The following is a 23,607-nucleotide window of genomic DNA, read 5'->3' on the forward strand; positions in this document are numbered from 1 at the left end:
TTAGTACCTAGGAGGCAGGGATCAGAGGAAGCAGATTCAGAGGTAAGGAGAATTTTGGGGCTAGAAAGTCACAGTCAGGACCCAGGAGGTATGGGTCAGAAGGAAAGGTAGGGGTGCATGCACGGGTGACTGTTGAGTAGAGACTTCTGGCTGCACCATGATCTCTACCAGCTACTGCCAGGAGTTCGGGACAACAGCTTTCTGCCTCTTGTCGGCCCTCAGCTTCCCCAAGAAAATTGAAAGTGGAAGCTGGCGCCAGGCAGACCAACGTCCCCAGCCCAGAAGGGTTGAGGGTTGTTAGAAAGCCCTTCCCCAGATAGCCTCACACCTGAGTCTTAAGTCCTGCAGCCACGCAAATCGTTTTTAACTGGCCGACAGATGCCCGGTATTTTCCTCCAATTCTGAGGAAGGATAGGACAGAATAGCAAGCAAAAGTGGTCCCATATTACTCACCGCTTTGGAGGTCCCATCTGGGTTGCCAAAATGTTACCAGGGGGTCCTTGCTCCCCGAGCTCCCAAGATGGTGGCGGGCCGCTTCCAAAATGGCAGCGGGCCACTTCCAAGATTGTTGCAAGCCTTGTGGTCTCTGACCTGGGGTTCTTGGCCTCACAGATTCCAAGGAATGGAATCTTGGGCCATGCAGTGAGTGTTATAGCTCTATTAGAAGCCATGGGTCACAGAAGAGAACCATGGAACCCAGTGACTCAGCTCGATTAGTGTTCAGCTCAATTAGGACAAACCCGGGCACTTAGCCATGCGGAAACAATGGCAAGCCTTTAGCCCAATCAAGAGCCACAGTGGGCGCCTCACTGGATCAGGAGCACAGCAGACACTCTGCCGGATCTGGAGGGATGGAAGTCAGCAACGGATCTGCAACAGCAGCAAACAGCAGTGGTGGACAGCAAGCGAAAGCTCAGCTCGACCGGTAATATAAACCATATTAACCTCTTAGATATGTTTTACTTTTTATCCTTCACACTTTTCAGTAGACTGTAATATTTCTACAGTGTGCATTAATTTTTAAGCTTATTTTATATATCATATTTATAAATTTATTAGATAATAAAAGTTGTTACTCTAAGGCTTATAGTGTTATTTGTTCCATCCTCATTTCTAATTCCTGGTTCCCAGAACAATCACTTATGCCTCTTTCAGATGTTTTCTCTGGTACTTGACTCCCCATTTCTAAATAATAAGCTTATACTGTTATATCTTGTTTTTTTCAGATTTAGATAATATATCTTGGCTTCCTTCAGGAAAAATGAAGATTTCACTCTCTCACACCTTCACCCTCCCATTCACACCTCGCCTCCACCACATGCTCCCAAATTGATTAGCTCATAACTTTGGGTTCAATTCATATTACTGTTCATATTTATGTCTATGTAAATAGTGTCAGCAAAACCATGCAGTGCACTATGATTCCATTGCCTCTCATATAAACTTTGGGTTTTTTCCTAGAGTTAATAATTGTTCATTTATTTGTTGCCTTAGTTCCTTATGCCTATCATTAATTCAGTCTCAATTTTACCAAAAGATCTCTAAAACTCTTCTTAGTACAGACAAATTAATCAGATGATCTATCTGTTCCTTTTTTGTCTGCCCATATCCCTCCTAAAGCCCTCCAGGTCCTATCTGGACATCCAGCTCTGTGTACCCACTATACTGTCATCCTGGGATTGCCTTTCACTGTCTCCCTGGGGATTCTCTTTGCCTGTTTCCTGATTCAAAACCCTTGTTTCTTGGATCCCATGTCTTCTCTTCTGCTTTTGGGTTTACTCTCTTATTTGGGTGGTGGAATGCGTCCTCCAGCATCTTTGTGAAAAAAGAGTAAGTAGAGGAGGTAAATTTTCTGAAACCTAGCATGTATGAACACAACTTCATGCCATACTTCAAAGGGCAATAAACTACAGCCCACAAGCCAAATCTGACCCATATCCTATTTTCATTTATGTTGTGAGCTACGAATGGTTTGCTTACATTTTTTAAATGGCTTCAAAAATTATGCAACAAAGTTTGTATGTAGTCCATAAAAACTGTATGTGGCCTGCAAAGCCTAAACTATTTACTGTCTGTCCCGTAATAGAAAAAGCCTGCTGACGCCTGTTCCAATTGATTGGTAGCTTGGCCAAATGTAGAATTAAGGTTGGAAATTATTTTCCTTTAACATTTTGAAGACTTCCCTCCACTGTCTCCTGGATTCAAGACTTGCTGTTGAGAAATCCAATGCTATCCTGCTTTCCAAGTTCTGTATATTAAACCTCTAGTATCTCTTTTGAAACTTTTGAAACTTTTGGGACCTTCTGTTTAAACCTACTGGTCTAAAATTTTATAAGGTTTTGACATTGTGTGAATCTTTTATGCCAAATGCTGATTCTCAGAGGACCATTAATTCTGAAAATGTATGTCCTTCTAGTCTGGGAAAGTAGAATGTCTTATTTATTTGATGATTTCTTCTGTTCTCCTGTTCTCTTTCAGAAATTTCTATTAGTTCCATGTGTACCTCATAGATAAAACCTCTAGTCTTTTCTTCTTTGTAGTATATAATTCCTGCATACAATTTCTGAAAATCCTGCATACAATTTCTGCATTGCCTTTGTATCCTCCAAGTTCCTTTGCTCCTGGTAGCTGTTTTAGTCTCTGTCTTTCATGGTAAGCACCTTTCCAAAATTTGTCTCTTCCTAGACTGTCCACTTATGTTTGCAGATCAGGCCCCAGATGCAGGCTAGAAGTTCTTGATGTGAGTGTAAAGCTGGTAGACCTCACGGTTATATGGTCAGGTCCTAGGTTCAAGACCCCCAAATGTCTATAGATGTTGGTGTCTTCTCCTAGGTAGGTCTGTTCCCCAGAGAGACATTCTGGGAAATATACTTAATCTTTCTGTCTTAAAGATGTTACTTCCCCCCACTCAACTGTGCCTATATTTGAGAATGAAGGTTCTCTCTGGTCCAACCCAGGCAGAAAGCAGATATCTGCCCTTCTGCCACAATGGGAGGATAAGGTAGGCGATTGGAGGCTGGGGTGGATCTAAGGACTCTTCAGACAAACTCTCAACTGGCCCTCCTGTTTTCAGGCCCTCTGGCACCCCCACCTGGAGAGGTTCTTGGCTCCTCTGGTTCCTCAGCCACTCTGGGCCTCTGCTACTGCGCAGCTTGCCTCTTATGCCTTCCCTGCATGCAGAAGACTTTGCTTGGTTTGTTATTGTTTTTATCAGCTCTCCAGTGTCCAAAATGTTTTGCATTTTCCCAACTATTGTCTCCTTTTGCACTCTCTTTGCTCTTGTGATTTCATACTTTGTTTATTCCTTTATCATTTTATTAGTTTTCAGAGAGGGTGGAGATAAACAAGGAATTCTATCTGTGAGGATGGTATATCTTTGTTCTAACTGATGTGCTCGTCGTGTTATCCAGAACAAAAAGACAAGTTCATGTCCTTAAGGAGCGCTCAGTGTCATGGGAAAGGCACAGGCAGATGAATCATGTTCATACAGGTGCTGTAATGGAGATGTGTCTGAGCAGCAGAGGGTCACAGGAGAAGTATCTGCATCTAGTGGGGGAGGGTCTGGGAGGGTCACTGGGATTGTGGCCAAGAGCAGTGGGGAAGGGAAAGGGCTCAGACTTATGACCATTTGGAGGGCAAGAAGGAGTTTTAGATCAAATTGTTATTTTTATTGACTCTTCTCTCCTGGGTGCTATAAAAAGCATTGATTTCTCAAGGCAGGGCCTGCCCTATCAAGATGAGCTAAAGCATCACAGGTGACACCTGGGTATCCAACATGCCCAGCAGAGCTGCCTGGGGAGAGCCCTGTCCTTCCACCATTTTCTTCTATAAAACAGAAATTAATGTGAAGGCTAAATGGAAATTGCTCAAGAAAATCAGCACCCAACAGGAGTTAGTCCTCCTAGCCCCCATTTCTTTTAAACAGGAAGAGAAAAAGAAGTAGCATGTATGTCCCATGTATAACATGGAGCTCAGATATACAGAAAGATCACTAACTTTGCTTTCTGTAACATTCAGCTTGATCTTAAGCCACCATTCCATGAATTGTGAAAAAATGTGCCACTTCAAGGGGTTCTTGAAGTTGTGAACTTTTTAATGTTCAGCTTAGTCTTTTACAGGTTAGTTATTAATCGAGTGCATTTTTTCCTGCCTACCTCCCCAAGAGTGCATTAAGCATCCTGGATGGCTTAGCATCCTGGCTTCCAAAACAGGGCAGCTGCCCTCACTACTTTCTAGCCAAGGGATCTGTCCTTAATCTTAGGCACTGGCATCTATCCACTGTCACTCCACTATTGAAGCCTCCTCAGCTTTTCTTGTCTCAGGCATTATATCCCTGCTGTCTGGATCTGTGCCTAGGCGCCCCCTGGTACTGCCAATGCCATAGTCCCTGGCCTTGGACTGAACTCCCTATACCCTGTATCTACCCGCTAGTAGCCCGAGTACCTGCTGACTGCTAATTCTCAGCCTCCTTCACTATTCCTCTTAAGGAGACTTAGAATTGCTGCGGATCTGTGCCATGCCCTGCCAAAGCTGAAGGAGAGTGTTCTGAAGCCCTCTCTGCTATATATGCCACATGCCATTTCTACCCTGTCAGTGCCGTTCCATATTGGCACAGAGCAATGCAAGGTGGTCTTCCAGAATTCCAGGTGGGAAGCAAAATATAAACTCCACTGCTCTACCATTGCCAGATTTAACTGGGCCTCTTAACTATGCCCTCCCAAACCCCAATACAAATTAGGTTTATCTCTGCAGGTTATGAGAATATAGGGAGCAGGCCTAATGCCTGTCTAAACTCACCACAGACATTGTCTATCAGGTTCTTCTCTGCCCTTCTGCCCATCCTTCCACCTCACCTCATCCTCAGGTCAAGAAGGGCCTTTTGTTTTCATTTTCACATTCTTTTCTTTTTACTGCTCTGTGAGCTTTAGTGAAACTGTGCGTTCTGATTCCCTGGGTTTTCTGGTTCTTGATTATTTTAAGAGTAACTTTTGGAACTTAAATAAACCTTTTCTCTCTCAATATAGCCTGGCTCTTTTAAATGAAAGCTTTAACCTTCACAAGCATTACCTCTGAAATGAGTTTCAAGAGCCAGTTGTGGGAGTCAAAAACTGAATATGACCTCCTTGCTCTCAGCTGGGTTCTGCCATCCCCTTGAAGGAGGGAGTACCTCAGCCCTCAGGAAGGAGAGCCTGGGCCTGCCAGGATTACCATGCATGGAAAATGCTTCCAGTTTCCAGAGGGGCAGGCCACACTCTTAGGATCAACTTTCCCATTAAAACAACAAAAAGTGGTGGGTAGAACGTTTTCCACACCTCACCTTTTTTTAACTTTTATGTTGGGTTCGAGGGTACATGTGAAGGTTTGTATCGTAGATAAACTCATGTCACAGGGGGTTTCTTGCACAGATTATTTCCTCACCCAGGTATTAAGTTTAGTGCCCATTAGTTGTTTTCTCCGCTCCTCTCACTCTTCACCATCCACCCTCAAGTAGACCCCAGTATGTGTTGGTCGCTTCTTTGTGATCATGAGTTCTCATCATTAGCTTCCACTTGTAAGTGAGAACATGCAGTATTGGTTTTCTGTTCTCCTTCTCTTTAGCAAACTTCACTTTTAAAACTAAAAAACTGAGAGTTAAACACCTGTAACCATAGAGGTTAGCAGGCTATGGGAGCACCAGAGCCACTGGTGCCCTGTGAGCACTTGCCAGAACTGCTCACTTAAGCTTTGAATCAGCAGCCGTGCAAGTGGGGAAGAATAGAATTCAGAGACTGAATCCCTTCCAAGCTGAGAGGCCTCAGAGTTGACTTCCCACAGGGAGCTATACCCTCAGGGGTAAGGTGAACTAGATCTTAATTCACCTTTTCTCCCTAATCCTAGAGAACTTCTGAGAAGCCTTAGTGCCTTAGTGCTGAGACAAGCAAAAGAAGAAAAGTGAAAGGATAAAATATCCCTAGGAAGAAGTAGCCACACATGAGTCCTTCCTCAGATTTGAAACTCCCATCCTGGATTAGCCAAAAAAACTCAAGCCAGGAATTTGATTTCAGGTTATTCATGAGCTTTAATAACTCTAGGTGCCTGACAAAAGCAAATATGAAGTGTCTCTGGAATATCTATCTTAGATCTGGAGATCCTTCACAAATAACTGCTCAGGGGCATTCACCAGAAAACATTCAAAAATAACTAGGCACAAAAGAAAACAATATAACTAAGAACTATCAGAAAAAACAGACAACAGAAATAACCTGTACAGACTTTGAAATTGGCATTGTATGATACAGATTTTAAAAGTAGCATTTATATCTAAAGAAAAAAGACTATAGAAAGTCACTTACCAGATTTGATGAAAAACTCATCAGAATTTATAGAAATTATGACCAAAATAAACAAAATTTTATTGAAAGCCCATTAAATGTGTGCACACCAAAAACAGGATCCCAAAATACATGGAGCGGAAACTGATAGAGCTGAAAGGCAAAATATACAAATTCGCAATTATAGGTAGAGACTTCAACATCCCACAATTGCCAATTACTGCTGCTGGACAGAACTACTGGACAGAAAATCAGCAAGGATATAGAACTAAAGACACTCAACAACAGCATCAAATTGACGTGTAATAGAACTCTCCATCCAGCAACAGCAGAATATATATTTTTAAGCACCTATGGAATATTCACTAAGATAGGTCATATTCTGAACCATAAAACAATCCTGAAAATGTATGAAACGAAAGATGAAAGTACTAAAAAGAAAAACAGAAAATCCACAGTCATAGTGAGAGATTTTAACATGCCTCTGTTTACAAAAAAAATCAGAACTTAGATTTAAGCAAAACAATTAGTAATCTTGACTGAATGGACAGAACATTACATTTGACAACCATAGAATATGCATTCTTTTTAAGCACATGTAGGACATTTACCAAAACTCACCGCATACTAGGACATAAATCAAATATCAACACGTTTCACAAGATTGAATCAATATGGAGTATATTCTCTGACTGTGGTGTAACTAAGCTAGAAATCAATAACAAAAAGATAACCAAAAATCACAGTTTGGTAATTAAGAAAAATACTTCTAAATAATTCATAGATAAAAACAGACGGGTAATAATGGAAATTAGAAAATGCTTTGAACTGAATGATCATGAAAACACTACATATCAAAATTTGTGGGATTACTTAGAGGGCAATTTTATAGCCTGAACTGTATATAGTAGGAAATAAGGATGTGAGGGCGATCTGGCTGTGACATCTGTCACCACACTGATCGCCAGAGTTGATTCGGTTGATCTGGCTGGCTAGGCAGGTTCCCCTTCCTCCCTCACCGCTCCATGTGTGTCCCTCCCGAAGCTGCGCGCTGGGTTGAAGAGGATGACTATCCCCGATAGAGGAGGACCTTCAGTCAAGGGTATACGAGTAGCTGCACTCCTGTGTTAGAACCTTCAAACAAGTTCTCAAGGAAATAAGCAGACTGCAAATTAAGTTTAGGCGTACACCACACGAAGTTAGAAAAAGAATAGCAAAATAACACCAGTAGAGTAGAAGGATAGAATTATTTAAAATAAGACCAGAAATTAGTGAAACAGAAAGCAGACCTTCAGTAGAGGAAACCAATATGCCAGAAGTTGGTTCTTTGCAAAGAACCAACTAATAAAATGACAAGCCTCTAGCAATATTGCCCAAGGATAAAGAAAGAAGTCACAACGAACATTAGGAACGAAAATGGGCATCACTGCAGATGGTTCAGATAAAAGACATTAAACAGATAAAAGAATATCATAAAGAACTTTATGCCTGTAAATTTCAAATTTTAGATATGATAAGCAGAATCCTGGAAAATGTAAGTGGCCAAAATCATAATGAAGAAGTGAAAATCTGAATTATAATCGTTAAAGAAATTAAATTAGTAGTCAAAAATTTGACTACTGAGTCTGCTCGCACTCAGGATGAGGCACTGGAGATATTTAGCACCTGCCTGAATCCAGGCTGCCAGGTGGTGAGCGTCTGTCTGTATGTGCAACACCACTGCTCTCTCTTATCTAGGAATGTACCAGGTCGTCCAGGGTATCATCTCTCCTGTCAGTGACAGCACAAATTAAACTCTGGCCTCACAAAACTTCACTGGCGAGTTCTACAAAACACTCAGCAAAAGAAAAAAAAAAAATGTTGTTTCAGGCTGGGCACAATGGCTCATGCCTGTAATCCCAGCACTTTGGGAGGCCGAGATGGGTGGGTCACTTGAGGTCAGGGGTTGGAGACCAGCCTGGCCACCATGGCAAAACCCTGTCTCTACTAAAAATTAAAAAATTGGTTGGGCATGGTAGCACATGCCTGTAGTCACAGCTACTCGGGAGGCTGAGGCAGGAGAATTGCTTGAACCCAGGAGGCGGAGGTTGCAGTGAGCTGAGATCGCACCACTGCACTCCAGCCTGGGTGACAGAGCAAGACTCTGTCTCAAAAATAAAGTTATTTCAATCCTAACACAAGATCTGTTACAGGATTGAAAAAGAACTCTCCAACACTTTTTATGAGGCTAGCATAACCTTGATACCAACACCTGATTAGGACAGTGAGAGAAAGGAAAATTATAGACCTGTCTTACTACCTAAAAAACAAATTAGCAAAGTGAACCCACCAATACACAAGAAAGGTAATATATCTTGGCCAAATAGGGCTTATCTCAGGAATGCAGTGTTAGTTTAGGATTAGAAAATTCATCAATGCAATTTACTATATTAACTGAGTGAAGGAGAAAAAACATCGCACAATCAAGAGTTGCAGAAAAAACATTTAATAAAATTCAACATTCATTTATGGCAGGCACTCTTAAACTAGGAATAACAGGAAATGTCTCATAACAACATATTTGTCAAGATAGGCTAGGCTAGCTGCAATAATAAATCCTCTAGTTTTAGGAGCTTAACACATGAAAATATATCTCTCACCAAATGAATCCCATGTGGGTTTAGAAGATCTACAGGGCAGTTATCATAGTGAGCACAGTCCATGTCTATTTCAAAGTACACTCTCCCATTCCTGGGAGAAAGAGCACATTCCTCCCAGGTCAGTGATGGCCTGTGTAGTCCATCGACAGCCAATACCCACCAACTCTGGTTCACGCTAAAATCTCATCCTTTTGTCCTTTATCCTCAAAATCCCCATTTGGGCTAAGAAACTACATATAATTTTCATCCTCACATAGAGGGCAAAAATAGTGCCCCTGTTCATTCCTAGAGGAGGGGAAGTCATGCTGTTCCTCAGCTATATCCTGACCCTAACTGTCCACACTGCTGTATGGGACCCTTGCCTGAGCTCCACCCTCACAGCCTTTGTCTCAGCAGAGAAACCTTTCTCTCAGTGCTCCCTGGGTTGTAGAAGACTCTAGAGGAGAAGCACATGTTCACTAAGGTAGTGCCTTTACCCTTGCCTAAAGGAGCTACCCTTTCTCCCCCATGAGAGAATGCCAGAGTCTACTCCCTCCCACTCAGGATGAGGCACTGGAGATATTTAGCACCTGCCTGAATTCAGGCTGCCAGGTGGCGAGCGTCTGTCTGTATGTGCAACACCACTGCTCTCTCTCTCACCTAGGAATGTACCAGGTCATCCAGGGTATCATCTCTCCTGTCAACGACAACTATGGGAAGAAAGACCTCGCAGCTTCTCATCACCGAGTGGCAATGGCCCGGCTGGCCCTGCAGACATCCGACTGGATCCGGGTGGACCCCTGGGAGAGTGAGCAGACACAGTGGATGGAGACAGTGAAGGTGCTGAGGTAATGGTAGTCACTCTCCTGTGTGATGACCAGGGGTCACGGGAGATGTCTGCAGAGCCTGCGGGGTGAAAGGTAGGGCAGATTGTGGGGCTGGGTTTCTGCCAGGCCTTCTCAGCAAATATCCAAGAAGCAGTTTCTACCTAGCAGGAGAGAGACCAACAGATTCACATTCTCAGAGGGGTCCCTGAGCAGAAAAATTACAAAACACTATCCTTTCAAAAGCACTTTGTAGAAACACCCAACCTTATGTCAGATGACTGTAGCACTGGGGTCTAGCGCCACCACTTAGTAGCTGTGTGACTTTGAGCAAGTGATTTGACGTCTCTGAGATGTATTTCTCACTTGCAAAATGGAGACAGCAAAACCTAATGAAGATTTTTTAAATGTAAATAACTTTCCTGACCCAGAACTACATAATAATATTCAGTAGGTGGGACTTTTGTTATTTTTATCATAGTCTAGGCTGAAAACTACATCTTTAGAATAAAGATTTTTAATTTTCATTAAAATTAAAAATTGTCTTTTTAATTGTACAATTCCTGGGTTATGTAAACCCAGACTTTTATGTGAAATAGAAAAAAAGACTATAAATCTAGAAACAGTTACTCTGGATTATTTTTTCTTCTGGAATTTCTATTTGTATTCAGCATAAGTAATCAAACTGTTTAAAACCCCAAGCCAGCCCTGAATGTTAGGGCAGTGGGTCACTAGTTTGTGTCTGCAAACTTTAAGGGGAATTGCCAGAGAAGCAGGAAGTCCCACCTCTCCTGGCTGTTGGGATTGTGAGGATGGTCTGCCTCATCACTAATGGCAACCAGCTCTGCTGGAAGGGATTGCAAATTGCTGTGTCTTTTGTCTATTTAGAACCACTAGGATCGGCAGGAAATGGGAGGCACGAGGGACAAGGTGGAATGATTGACAGGCCTGTTCATAATGTGTTTTAGTTTTCACTTTTTACTTGTCTTCAAAATCACTTGGGAGAAAAAGGTTTACCTTTTTAGTAGAGGTCATCATTTAGTTTTTATATCCTGGTTCTTATTACTTACCTTTTACTGGGGAAAGAAGCAGCCGGAAGCATTCAGCAGTTACAGTGTTGCTTCAGAACCTGTTGCCAAATTAAAAGGAGAGCCATTATAAAATAATTGTTATGACACGTGCTCTTCTTTATTTTTTTAAACTACCCATTAGTATAAACAAAGACCCATATATTGCAAATTATATAAGGAATAAATTGACACCTAGATCATCCTTTTAGAATGAGTCATGCAGTCACTTCTCATTTATCTAGGCTAAGAGAGGGGGAATAGAAGCAAGAGAATAGATAGATCATCCAACAAGTAATTTAGCTTGAATATGTAGGCAGAAACAGACGCTTTCTCCTCCACCCAGTGAGAAGCACTGTAGCCTAGGACACAGGTTTTAGAGCCAAATTTACTAGCTGAATGACTTACGTGATTTAGCCTCCCTGAGTCTCAATTTCTCACCTAATAAAATGGAAATGACATCACCCACTTCACTAGGATTCTGTTTCTCACCTAATAAAATGGAAATGACATCACCCACTTCACTAGGATTCTGTGTGAATTAAATGAGATGATGTAGGCAAAACACCTGGTTTATGGTAGGTACTTAATAATGTTAGCTACCTTCCCTGAATCCCTAATGCTGGCCCATAATTTGTCCTCAAAACAGAGAAGCCATTCATGGATAAATAGGAGTTGACCATAGTACTATTTATGATTACTTGTGCTTTGGCTGCAAAATACAGGAGTGAGCTAAGATTGTACTGAACGCATTCGTTTTCTTTTTAATTTTTTTTTTTTTTTTTTTGAGATAGGGTCTCAAAAAAAAGCTCCATGGTGATTCCAATACAGGCTAGCCCACCACTTCAGCTGCCAAGTTTATGAATTAAGCTCTGTTGCTCAGGCTGGAGTGTAGTGGCACGATCTCGGCTCACTGCAACCTCCGCCTCCCGGGTTCTAGCAATTCTCCCGCCTCAGCCTCCCAAGTAGCTGGGATTACAGGCACACACCACCACGCCCAGCTAATTTTTTGTATTTTTAGTAGAGGTGGGGGTTCACCATGTTGGCCAGGTTGGTCTCCAACTCCAACCTCAGGCGATCCACCCACCTCAGCCTCCCAAAGTGCTGGGATTACAGGCATGAGCCACCACACCCGGCCTGTTTTTAATTTTTTTTGTTTTATATCTCCTTTATTCCTGTGTTTCTTGGTGTTGGCCTGCATACTGGAATCACCCAGGCAGCTTTTAAAAGTACCCATGTCTGGGTCTTACCCCAGAGACTAGCATGTCTTTGGTCTGGGTTGGGGCATCAGGATTTTTAAAAGCTATGGGGTTGTTCTAATATATGGCTAGCCAACAGCTTCAGCTACCAAGCATATGAATTAAGTTGATGATCAGTACCAAGATGCATCCAAACCAGTGGTCTCAACTCTGGCTGCAGGAATCACTTAATAAGCTTTTCCAAATGCTCACCTCCTCCCACCCACCCCAAAGATTTTGATTTGTCAGGGATGGGCTCTAAACATTGCTATTTTCATAAAAGTTCCCATATGTATTTTATGCAACCAAAATTGAGAATCACTGTTACAGTCAACACAGTTTTATAAAATGCTGATTAAGATTTTTAAAATTATTATTTGGAGTGAGTTTCATCTCCAAAATGTACCAACTGCATTTCTGAAAAGTTTCAAAATTGAGGATTTGTAAGACTGAAAATCCAGTTATAATTGTAAAGTCAGGTGGTTTTAGAAGCATGGTAGAAATCCACCCCATCCTTTGCTCCATTTAGTTTCCTCTTGATAATGTCCGTAGTGAATCTACATCATAGTGGCACAGTAACAAACATCGCTCTAATGGAAATTCACTGTGGAGCGTATTAAGGATTCCTTCTTTCCCTATAAGATTGTTTCTTTTTATTCTAATTTTTTAAATCTAGGTCAACTTCCATGCCTTTAGGACACTTGATAACATATGTCACTCACCTTTTCCTTGTGATGTGGGCAAGGCCTTAGTCACATGCCACTTGATGTAATCCATCATCGTCATCACCCTTTCATGCATCCCTTTGCAAACGTGATCTTGTGTTGTCCTCATTTTACAGATAAAGAAACTGAGGCTCAGAGAGGCTACGTTAATCACAGTCACACTCAAATAAACAGGACGTGGAGCTCCCATCTGTGGAGCTCTGAAGTCATGTTTATGGCCATCTTCAAAAACAGGGATCTACAGGCTGGGAGCATGATGTGGCTGGCTTCACACCTGCCACAGCTACCCTCCAATCTTTCCTGAAGACCAGTGGGGCTGCTGAGGACACCAAGAACATGCCCCCAGGGTCAGTCCACAGGCCCAAGGTACCACTCAGGCAGGCAGCAAGAAGCAGTAATGGTCATGCCCCATGGAGGCACAGTGGAAGTCCCTGGCAAATGCATGTTGTATTGAAAGTAATTATTTCCACAACAAAGTTCAGAGATCCAGCTAATATTCAAAGTAGGGTCAACCTGAACTAGCACCTTCAAGGTAAGTAAAATGAGAAACACCACCACCTTTTACTGATCACCCTCTGTGTGTGCCAGGCTCTTTCATGTATATCTAATAAGCTCGGCAACTCCAAGAGGTAGGTGGGTTTAGCCCTATTTTATACATGAGGACATGGAGATTCAGAAAGGGTTGTAAAATACTTCAAGTCCTACAGTTAGAAAGTGGAGGTGAGACTCGATCTACTTCAATCTGATGTGAGAGCCCATACCAATCCAAGGGTGAATCCTCAGAAATAAAGTTTACCAAAATCAAAGCAGTAAAACAATAATAAAAACACTGAGTCCCGCCAGGCTCTAAGAAGACTCTGCTGAGATTATCTGGAAGGGCTTTGAATCAGGTTAAATGTATTCATTCGTCCACTCCTTCCATCATTCCTGAATTCAGCAGACCTAAGGAGCATTTTCATGGGTGCTAGGAATATAAAGATGAATCAGTGGTGTCCCTGTTCACAATCTGGTGGGAAGATAGACTAAGAGTAATGATAATAACAGTTAACATTTATTGGGCTCTTTTTCTGTATGGGCTCGTGCTAAGCATTTCAATTAATCCTCACAAAAGCTCTCTGGGGTAGGTTCTGTCATTATCCCTCATTCTCTAGATAAAGAAACTAGAGACATTGAAACTCCAGAGCTACTAGTTAGAGCCAGAATTCCAACCCAGTCTAATTCTAGAACTTAACACTGTGCCCCCTCCCAATGATATTCAGCTACAGGCCACTTCCCCAGTGTTTGGCAAGGTAGAAGCACTTTTTCATTCATGATCTTGTGATACTCAGTGTAGATAAGGCCAGCATTAACTTTCATGACCAGTTTACAGATGAGGTCCACGTGGCTCTGAGAGTATCAACACTACAGGGTGTCAGGGTCATTCAAGCAAAAAAGCCTGAACTTAAACCCACCCACTTTGGCTGAAAAGCATATGCTTTTCTCACCAGGCACTACTGCCCCCTAAATACAGCTCTAGTAAATGCATAATACAGGAAGTGGAAGTTGGCAGATCAAATTGATGCAAGAAGGGGTGTATAATGATTGCCTGTGTTTGACAAAAGCATATATAGGTATCTCATGATTTGCAGAAGATTGATTGCTAAAGAAGGCAGGCATGCCAAATTTGTGAAAGTCTAATCATATTTGAAATGCCCAGTACACTTCGTGTGCATTAACCCCTTTAATCTTCATAACCACCCATCAGAGGTGGGCACTGTCATAATTCCTCACTGGCAGATGCAGCACCATCCACGTAGAGACTTGAAATCACCCACCCAGGGTCACACAGCCAGCTGGTGGAGGAGCTGAGATTCAACCCAGGCCATCTGGCTGCAAGCCCTGGCTCTTGGCCGTCACCCTATTGCCTTCTAAAGTACTAGTTCCTAATGAGAGCAGGCAGCTTTTCTGGGAGCTAGCTGTGGGCCATGCACTGTGCCAGTGCTTCAAAATGTGTGTGTCTCCTTCACCTTCACAAGAGCCTAAAAGCAGGTGTTGTTATCCCTGCTTCTCAAATGAAAATGTGTCTTGAATTCAAGTCTGTCTGATTCTAATAGCCATGTCCTTAACCCCTACTCAACAGTGACTCCTTTTTTTTTTTTTTTTTGAGAAATATTGAAGAAAATGTTAAAAGAGTAGAAATGTACTAATTTCCCTGCCTTCACCCATGTCACATGGAAAGTAGTGGACTGTCTTGGACAGGACTCTCCGTGAAGACCCACATGGCTTTCTGTCCCAGCACCTGGCAATGCCTGCCACAGAGTAGGCCCTCGACAGTTATTTGTGGAATGAGTGAACTAAAGTATATAAAAGCAGGTTGAGACAAAATCTGAAAATCCCTGGGTGGTTTTGAGGGCTGGAGGACAGACATACCCTGAGCCCATGTGTTTACAACGCAGGCATCATCACAGCGAACTGCTCAGATCTCCACCCCAGATGGAAGGCCCAGACCATGGCAAAACACTCTCCCCAACCCCTGCAGGTGGGTGCCAACCCTCTTGTCTGTAGGAGAATGAGATGTCAGGGATTCTGTGAGAACTGAAGCGGATAGGGGTGGTCACAGCTGCAGAGAACTTGAGTCCAACCCTCTGGGCACAGATAAGGAATTGAAGGCCTGCCTGGTTGGGATGACACTTCCGAGGTTGAAGTTCAGATTAGACAATCTGCCACCACCCCCTGTAAATTGCTCTGCTAATTTGGGATTTTTTGCCCCAAAGAAGTTTACCTACCCTTGTGACTTGTTCTAATGACATGGATTATAGTCAGGGTCACACAGGGATAAACTGATGAGTGCTGCTGGGTTTCTTTTAAAAGCCTTAGCCTTTTTGAATGTAAAATATGCCATTATAAAACTTGAACAAAGAGACTAAGACTTTATTTATAGCAGAATTACTCAATGGTTCACTCAAAAGAGGAAACCTATTTTTAAGGGAATTTAAAGTTGGTTTGGATTATCCTCTTAATTTGTAAGCCTAGATGTGTAAGCCAGGAAGTGTTGTCATTTCCTGGTGTTTGATAAAACCTTGTTGGCTGTGATTTCACCGTGTGAGTTGCCCTGGTGTCAGGGGCAAAATGCGTAACGCTTTCATGCAGATAAGCAGGAGCACCATGCAGCGGTGGGCGTGCAGATTCCAGCAGGTCATCTGCAGAATTTCCTATGGCAGGGTCTCCAGACTTTGGTTGGTGGAACACTGCCTCCAGATTAGAAGAGTTTAGGAATGCCAAGGTTTAGCACACCTAATATGGTTTCTTTACTGCAGGACTTTTTAGAGCCTTTACTATGTCCATGGGCATTGTGATTCTACAAGAAAGAGAAATACCTTGCAGTCATTCTTACCACTTTTTTAAGTATGGAACTCTTTGTTCAATATCTGTTAGTATTTTTCAGAACTAGCACTTCCTAGAGCAAGATTGGGAAACACTCTTCTAAAAAGACTTGGAAATGCCACCAGGCCCTAAAGGTGCCATGCAACAGTCCCCAAATTCTGGCCAAAGGATCACTCACAGCAGTATCCCCTGCACAGCTTGTTAAAAGCACTAATTCCCAGGTGTCTTCCCAGACCGTCTGAGTGGGAGTAGGGCCCAGGAATCTGGATATTTAATAAGCACTCTGAGGATTTGCTTTACAGCCAGTCTGGGGGACTGTGCATGAGAGTAAGAATCTAAGAAGGAGTTACAGTACCTCCTATATAATCGTCTCATATAATGTTTATTGCATTCCTCTGGTCTCTCTGTCTGCCTGTCCTCTCCGTTACCTGCATGGGCTCCTTCCCACCCATCCCCCATAAGCACAGTGCCCAGTATTCATTATCAGCCTCTCCCTCTTTCTGCATCATCTCTGACTCAGTGGGCATTCTTTAAAGGATTCTACAGACACTTTCTGAGCACCTCACTGGAAGAGAGTCTGGGCTCAGGCTGAGAACAGAGACAGCCAGCCCCAGCCCCCATCCCAAGCTGGAGGCAGGGTATGAATGGAGGTGAGTCCAGGCGTGAATTAGGAAGGCTGCTTGGAAGAGGGGGCACCTGCACTGAGACTTGCAGGATGGCTGGATTATTGAGGTTGGAGACATTTCTGGGCCAAGGGGCAGGCTAAGGAAAGCACAAGGGTGGGAGATGGTGTAAGTGTGAGGCACTCCATGCCACTGGGGCAGACTAGAGCCTCCAGTGAGAGGCAGGGGCAGCCAGAGTGACTCAGGAGGGACAACACACTGAGGATCCCATCCTCTCACACTTCGCTTCTCTGCGTATGCTTCCAGAATCCCTGTCTCAGCTTTTTGCCTGGCCTGTCCCTCCTTCCTCTTAATTCTTTGTTGCCCTATTGAAAACCTGTCTGTGAGGCCCAGTTCAGAATTCACCTTCCCTGTGGAACCAGCCCTCGCTGCTCTCATTAATATGAGCTCTCTCCCTCTGCCAAAGCCCACTCCAGGTTCTTTCCAGATTCAGTTTTCTAGGGGCTACCAACTTACTCTGCTTGGCCCTATATTGTTGAGGGCCTCTTTCTCTCTTTTCAGACCATAAATCCCACTCATCTTGTTCTATTCTAAAGTAACTATTTTTTTAAAAAGGAAGTTTACATGAAGTGAAAACTGTTTAAAAATCTTTGCACTCTGCTTGATAAATTCCCATTCTAGGAATCTGGCTAAGGAAATAATTAGAGATTGGGACAATTATTTATGCAGAAAGATGTTTATCACAACAGTTTTTACAATGGCAAGAAGTGAAAGCAATCTCAATGTTTAAATGTAAAGTATACGTAAGTTTTACTGTATACCTAGGATAAAGAAACTACATAAAAGGTTTTGATGGTGTGGAGAAACGCTTATGAAGGAAGTGGAAAAAATCAGGATACAATACTGCATATAATCTCAAGTATATAAAAATATGAGTATACTTTCACATCTGTTTGCATGTCTAACTAGAAAAGACTAAGGAAATACACTAAAAACTGATGGTGTTTTATTGAAAGCAGAATTATTGTTGTTATTATTTCTGCTTTAAGTACTTACATATTTTCCATATGTTCCATAATGAACACAGTTTGATGTTTGTAATTGGGGTAAAATGTAGAGCAATTAAAAACAGGAAGGTGGAATTTTTCTCAGCATAAGTTTGGCTTTTGATGAGATGGCATGTGTGTTACTAGTGACATATTTCTAAAGGACCATTTTGTGTGTTGCGTATTCTATTGGTGTGCTGTTATACTCTGGGGTTGCAAATTACATGATGAGCTCAGCAATTTCTGGCTGCCAGAGCCTTGCTTTGCCCATCACTCCTGTGATTTGCAGGCCTCCTTGGGCTCACCCAGAGTCATATGGATTGCTACATTCTGGGCTGCTTGGGTGTGACACTTTGGGATGGATGATGCCTCCAGTTCTTTCACAGCTGACTCTGTCTGTCTTTTGTGAAGGTGGCCCCCGCCCATGGCTGATGGAACTGAGCACAGCTCAGCCACATTCAGAGGATTCCCTCTCCCAACAGAGCAGGCCCTTTATCTGTTTCCGTTTTATACTGAATGTTCCAAGGTGGCCTTGTATGGTAAATTTAGGTGCTGCCTGTCAGATGCTTCATCTCTCTTGTCCTGTTTAGACCCAGAAGTCCCACATTTCTGAGTGTGTCTGTGAGGTACCATGACAGACATCGCTGTTGGTGGCAGTGTTCACATGCTGCGCCAGACAGGAAATTTACATTGCATTCTCTCCATCGCTCAATTCCCATAACTTCCAAAGAAAGCTTTACTATCCCCATTTTATGGCTGAAGAAATAGGCACATAGGCTAAGTAATTTTCCTGAGGGTACCAGCAGATTTAAACTTGAACCCAGAGCTGACTGACCTCAAGATTGGTGTTCTTTGATCTCACAGACTTAGGACAACCAAACTTTCAAAGATCCTAGTGGCACTTCCCTCACAGTCTATGTAAATTTCAGCTTTATCTGCCTTTCAAAGCCCTTAGCTACTCAAAGGTAGAGCACACTGCCCCCAAAATGCCCACAGACATCCTGTTTGTTTATGTATCTGTATCACTGTTAGGAGAAATCATATTGATTTTCTTTATACTACACCCTGGAGTTACATACTTTGGACTTGGATAGAATCACTCAGTCTAAAACTTTTGTAACCTTGTTATAAATGGATTTAGAAGAGATGTGTGAATGCCTTTGTGAGCCCTGAAGACAGGACTGCCAGGAGTTGGAGGTCTGCGGCCCATGTTGCCTGAGAAGTGATCTATCACATGGCATTGTCATCGTGGAATAACAGGCACCGCCAGCCTCACAGATCCGCCTTTGATTTGGGGGGCAGGGGAGGTGTGGGCACTTGTTCCTTCTAGGCAAGGCTCAAAGTGAATAGTATTCCTTACTGTCATTGTTAATGAATCAAACAGTACCAAATCTTGAACCTGACATGCAGAAATTTTCCCCACAAAAAAAAATCTATTGCAAAAAGAAGGTGGTATCTTCTCTGTTCTCTGACCTGTAGGAAGAGAGGGGATGTGTCCCAGGCCCCAGCAGAACTTGGAATGAAATGCACATCATAGTACCTTCCCCATAGGAAGATCACATAAAACTACCTAATTGTTTGAAAGACCAAACATAGTTCTTTGTACTATACTGGTTGGATAGATAAGAAATTGGAGTAAAACTTCACAGATGCAGAGCAGTTCAAATACACATTATGTTGTGAGCAATGGGACCAGCCCAAATTAGTGAAAAGTGTGTTACCAAATAATTGTTAAATGCAATTTTATTGGTTTAAAAAGGCCAGACAATGGGAGATAATTCATAAATGTTGAGTGGGTGTTTCTATGAATAGAGTGGTAGATAAATGAGTAAATGGATAAGTGAATGAATAAATGAAGCGTAATATCCTGATTTTAAAGTTGAGATCGCATGAGGGGTATTGAATGGCAGAACCAGAATTTGGATCTAAGGTGTCTGGATCTAGAGTCTTAGTTTGTAACCACTAAGAGTTCCTACATGCGTGAATGAAGGAATGTTTGAATATCACTTACTAGACCAGTATTATGCCACTAGAGCATCTGAAAAGTGTGTTTCTGTGATTGCATATGTTGCTTTAAATGAGTCCAGAGCTCATCATCTCATGGAAACTGAGACCCAGAGGAAGAAAGGGCTTGGCTCTGGCCGCACAGCAGCCTGTGCCCAATTGAGGCCAGGACTCAGACCTCTCCATGACACCTCCAGTCTCTCCCTTTCCAATCCACAGTCACTCCAGTGCTTTTGTGTGAACTCATCTCTCTGGTCCACATTTGGATTCCTTCAAAGGTTCCACCTTAGAGGATCCCAAACTGAACATTTACACCAAGTTTTTCCCCAGTATGGTAGCCCTGGAGCCTCTACTTACTGAGACTTTGTGTGACTGACAGGTGCTAGTGCTCTGGGACCCCAGTCTTTGCCATCTGCTGAAGCTGGGATCAGCTTCTGGAAGAATCAGAGACCCTGCAGCTTGTTTCTAGCACAGACGTGGATTTCCTTTGCTGATTAGCTCACCAAGAGGGACATAGATAGTGCCAGGAAAATCAGTCTGGGTCTCTAGGAAGGACTTCTCCAGTATAATGCAAGTACAGATTCCCACCAGCAGGCAGCAGCAGAACCCAGCAGTTGCCCACCTGGAGGATGGCTGCCTGGGTTTGACTCCTGACTTCTCTGCCTAGCTGAGTGACCTCAAGCAAGTCACTTATCTGTCTCTGCCTCAGTTGCCCCCTCCATAAAATGGGCACAACAATACTCACCTCATAAATTGTTCTGGGGTGCATATGGTATTATCCACATAAACAGCTTAGTAGTAGTGCCCATAGTAATCTCCCAATAAATGTTATGTATTATTTTATTATCACAATTAGCATTCTGTTAGAACACATTCCAAAGGATTATCCACATTAAGCATTGTTCTAGAGCTTTGTTTTATTGGAAACTGCAATGAAAAGGCCACCAGCTGGAGTCTTAGAGACCTTTTGGTTATCCAAAGAGCCTTTATAATTCATCTTTATAGTGAGATTTTTATATTAAAGTGCCAGGTACTAGTTCCTAGTGACACAAGGGCTGAAATGGATTTCAAATAGGGCAGTGACTTGTCCAAGGCCCACAGCTTGTTGGTCTCAGGGCTTTCAGAACCTTACCTTCCATCAGAAGACACAGTACTGGGTACAACACAGCCACCTTTAGAGCACTCTGCCTTGGTCCAAAGCAACCACAGACAGACTTCTGTTAGAACACTGGAAAAAAAAAAATTGGTATTAGTTGGCACTTTTCCAATATTAAACAAAAGGTGTATTGATTAAATCATTACTTACAACTGTATTCCCTGAAATAGCTGCAGATTCATTTACATGCTTTTTCTTTTCAAGTCATGAACATGGAGACAGAGTTCTCGATACATTCCAAGAAAAGCATTTTGTGAGACTCTCCAACAGAATATGATGTTGTCTTTCCTGGCAGTGACCCTTCTGTAACTTTACTGGGTCCATCCTTGTTTTTGCAGCTGTGCCTGAGCTGAAGCTTCTCTGCGGGGCAGACGTCTTGAAGACCTTCCAGACCCCCAACCTCTGGAAGGATGCGCACATCCAGGAAATAGTGGAGAAGTTTGGCTTGGTGTGTGTGGGCCGGGCAGGTCACGACCCAAAAGGGTACATCTCAGAATCTTCCATCCTACGGATGCACCAGCACAACATTCACCTGGCCAAGGAGCCCGTGCAGAATGAGATCAGTGCCACGTACATCAGGCGAGCTTTGGGCCAAGGGCAGAGTGTAAAGTACCTGATCCCCGATGCTGTCATCACCTACATCAAGGACCATGGCCTCTACACCAAGGACAGTGCCTGGAAAGGCAAAAGCACCCAGAGCGCTGAGGGCAAGACAAGCTAGGGAGGGGGGACTCGACCCACACCCCCTCCAGCAAGCTCCTGCTGAGGATAGGGCTGTTAAGGTTTCTGTTTTACTTTGGTTTTTGCTTCTCCATTTTTCATTTGCTTTATTTCTACAATGTTTCTACTTCCGAGGAGTCTTCTGTCCCAGAAAGAGATACCTTCTTTGCAGGAGAGGAAAGGTCTAAATCACAAGGATAGACATTTATCAAAGAAGTTAAAATGGTGTGGCAGGCCATTAGGATTAGGCAGAATCTCTCAGAGCTGCTGGACAAGGAGGCCTACTTATTTTGTGTGGATGGTAATTATGGCGTGCACACTGCAGTTCTGAGCGTGGCAGGGGCCCCTGAGGGTCAGATCAGAATTGCCCACAGTGCGTTTTTTAACTAGGACCAGGTGCAGCATGCTAGTCTTGATTGGAAAGATTTGACAGGATGCTAATTACTGAACAGTGGGTTTTTGTCAACGCCCTGGTTTCAGAATATGAACTGAGGAGTCAAACAGTTGGAAACCACACATTGCTGATTTACATTGGATCTTGCCTTACAAACCATTGTCTGCCTGCCTCACCAGCCTTTCATAAAATTTAAACAAAACTCTTTCTACGTAGTGATCCTCAAGCAGTATTTTTGATATAGCAAGTGTCAAACTTGCTATAGTATAAAAGCCGGGGCTCCTGGTTTCCAGGTTTCTAAAAAGGAACTGAGGTAAAACAGATGCCTGACTGTTTTAAAGGATCTTTTTTTAATGTTTTATGACTACCTGTCTGTTTCAATACTGGCAAAGGGATAAATAATAAATTGACATCAAAAAGTACTAATGAAAAGTTTCTCTTTTTTCTTCCTTTGTTATATTATTAATGCCTGATGTACCAGCTGTTGCTCTTCTTTTTAGCTGCTCCATGAAATTTGCTACTGTTGCGATCGAACTGGCATGAATTTAAAAGTTTGTGTTTCCAGGTAGTAGGAATGGAGGAAGCAATTGCTTTTTGGTGCCACACAAATGGCCTTCTAAAAGAAAGCACTGGGCCGATAGCTCTTTTCAGGTAGGTCTCTGAAATATTAGAATAGGGGCCTTATGTGCATGTAGGATTTGTCATTCTGCTCCAAATTAGGGAAAGGTTTTGATTGGCCTAATTCTGTTTGGGTTTACTCATTATACTTGCTGACCACATGACTGAATGCATTCAGAATTTACATCTCCATAGTTTTACTCTGGTTCATCCTTGCTACAGGTTTAGTCATGCAGAAAAACAAAGAGCCTGTTAGGAAGAATCTATTTTCTCCCCCCTCCCGCAAAACATCTCAGTGTTCGCATATGTGTCATGAAGTGAAGTAGGAAATCAGGATTTTCTGGATCCAGCAAGGTCAGGGTGGGGAGCAGATTTTGATCCCTGGAACCACTGAAGCTGCCAGCCATTCCTCACCCTAAATGAACTCTGCACTCCAAGAGGTCCCTAAGGACCCTGAGAATCAGACAGCCTAGTCCAAAATCTGCCACAGCAAGCTGTGTGACTTTGACTAACTCCCTTCCCCCACTGTGAGCCTCCGTTTCCCTGCCTCTAAAATGGGAGATTTAATCAGACACCTCCAAAGTATCTTCTAGTTCTGGTTTTCTAAGACTCTGAGTGCTTCTGACCTCAGCCTACCCAGCCTTCTTTGGATCCAGTACACATCTAGCCAGACTGGAAGCTCCCCAGGGACAGAGGATCTTTGTGTCCAGGGTCCTAGAAAGGGCCCTAATTATATGGATCTCTAATTTCAAATCAATAATTTTTATTCTTATTTCTGGAAAAGGGCCTTCAAAACTGTACAAGGTTTTGACTCTCTAAAATGTGTTCGCCATTTGCCCTGATGACAGTGTAGACAGAAGGGAAGTGACAATGTATTTGAGACCTGAAGGGGGAGTTCAC

The 23,607-nt window shown here is 42.8% G+C and overlaps 1 protein-coding gene and 1 long non-coding RNA gene across 9 annotated transcripts in view; one reads left to right on the plus strand and one right to left on the minus strand.

Moving 5' to 3' along the window:
• NMNAT3 (nicotinamide nucleotide adenylyltransferase 3) overlaps positions 1-22,511 on the plus strand; it is a 116,109-nt gene extending 93,598 nt beyond the window's left edge. For 3 of the 8 annotated variants that reach the window (XM_008008920.3, XM_008008921.3, XM_073023557.1), the window contains exons 3-5: positions 9,594-9,777; positions 15,219-15,301; positions 21,314-22,511. In XM_008008920.3, the coding sequence (XP_008007111.2) occupies positions 9,594-9,777; positions 15,219-15,301; positions 21,314-21,696 (650 nt within the window). In that variant the 3' untranslated portion in view covers positions 21,697-22,511. The remainder of the gene's footprint in view (positions 1-9,593; positions 9,778-15,218; positions 15,302-21,313) is intronic. The other 5 variants (XM_073023559.1, XM_073023560.1, XM_073023561.1 and 2 more) reach the window with 2 other exon arrangements.
• LOC140713482 (uncharacterized) lies at positions 9,784-21,306 on the minus strand. Its single transcript, XR_012095575.1, has 3 exons — positions 20,952-21,306; positions 10,824-10,882; positions 9,784-9,917 (listed from the first exon to the last, which is right to left on the minus strand). It is a non-coding gene; the product is annotated as an uncharacterized lncRNA (long non-coding RNA).
• Positions 22,512-23,607: the final 1,096 nt, after the last annotated feature.

Source organism: Chlorocebus sabaeus, chromosome 15 (genome assembly GCF_047675955.1).
Source record: "Chlorocebus sabaeus isolate Y175 chromosome 15, mChlSab1.0.hap1, whole genome shotgun sequence".
NCBI lineage: Eukaryota > Metazoa > Chordata > Mammalia > Primates > Cercopithecidae > Chlorocebus > Chlorocebus sabaeus.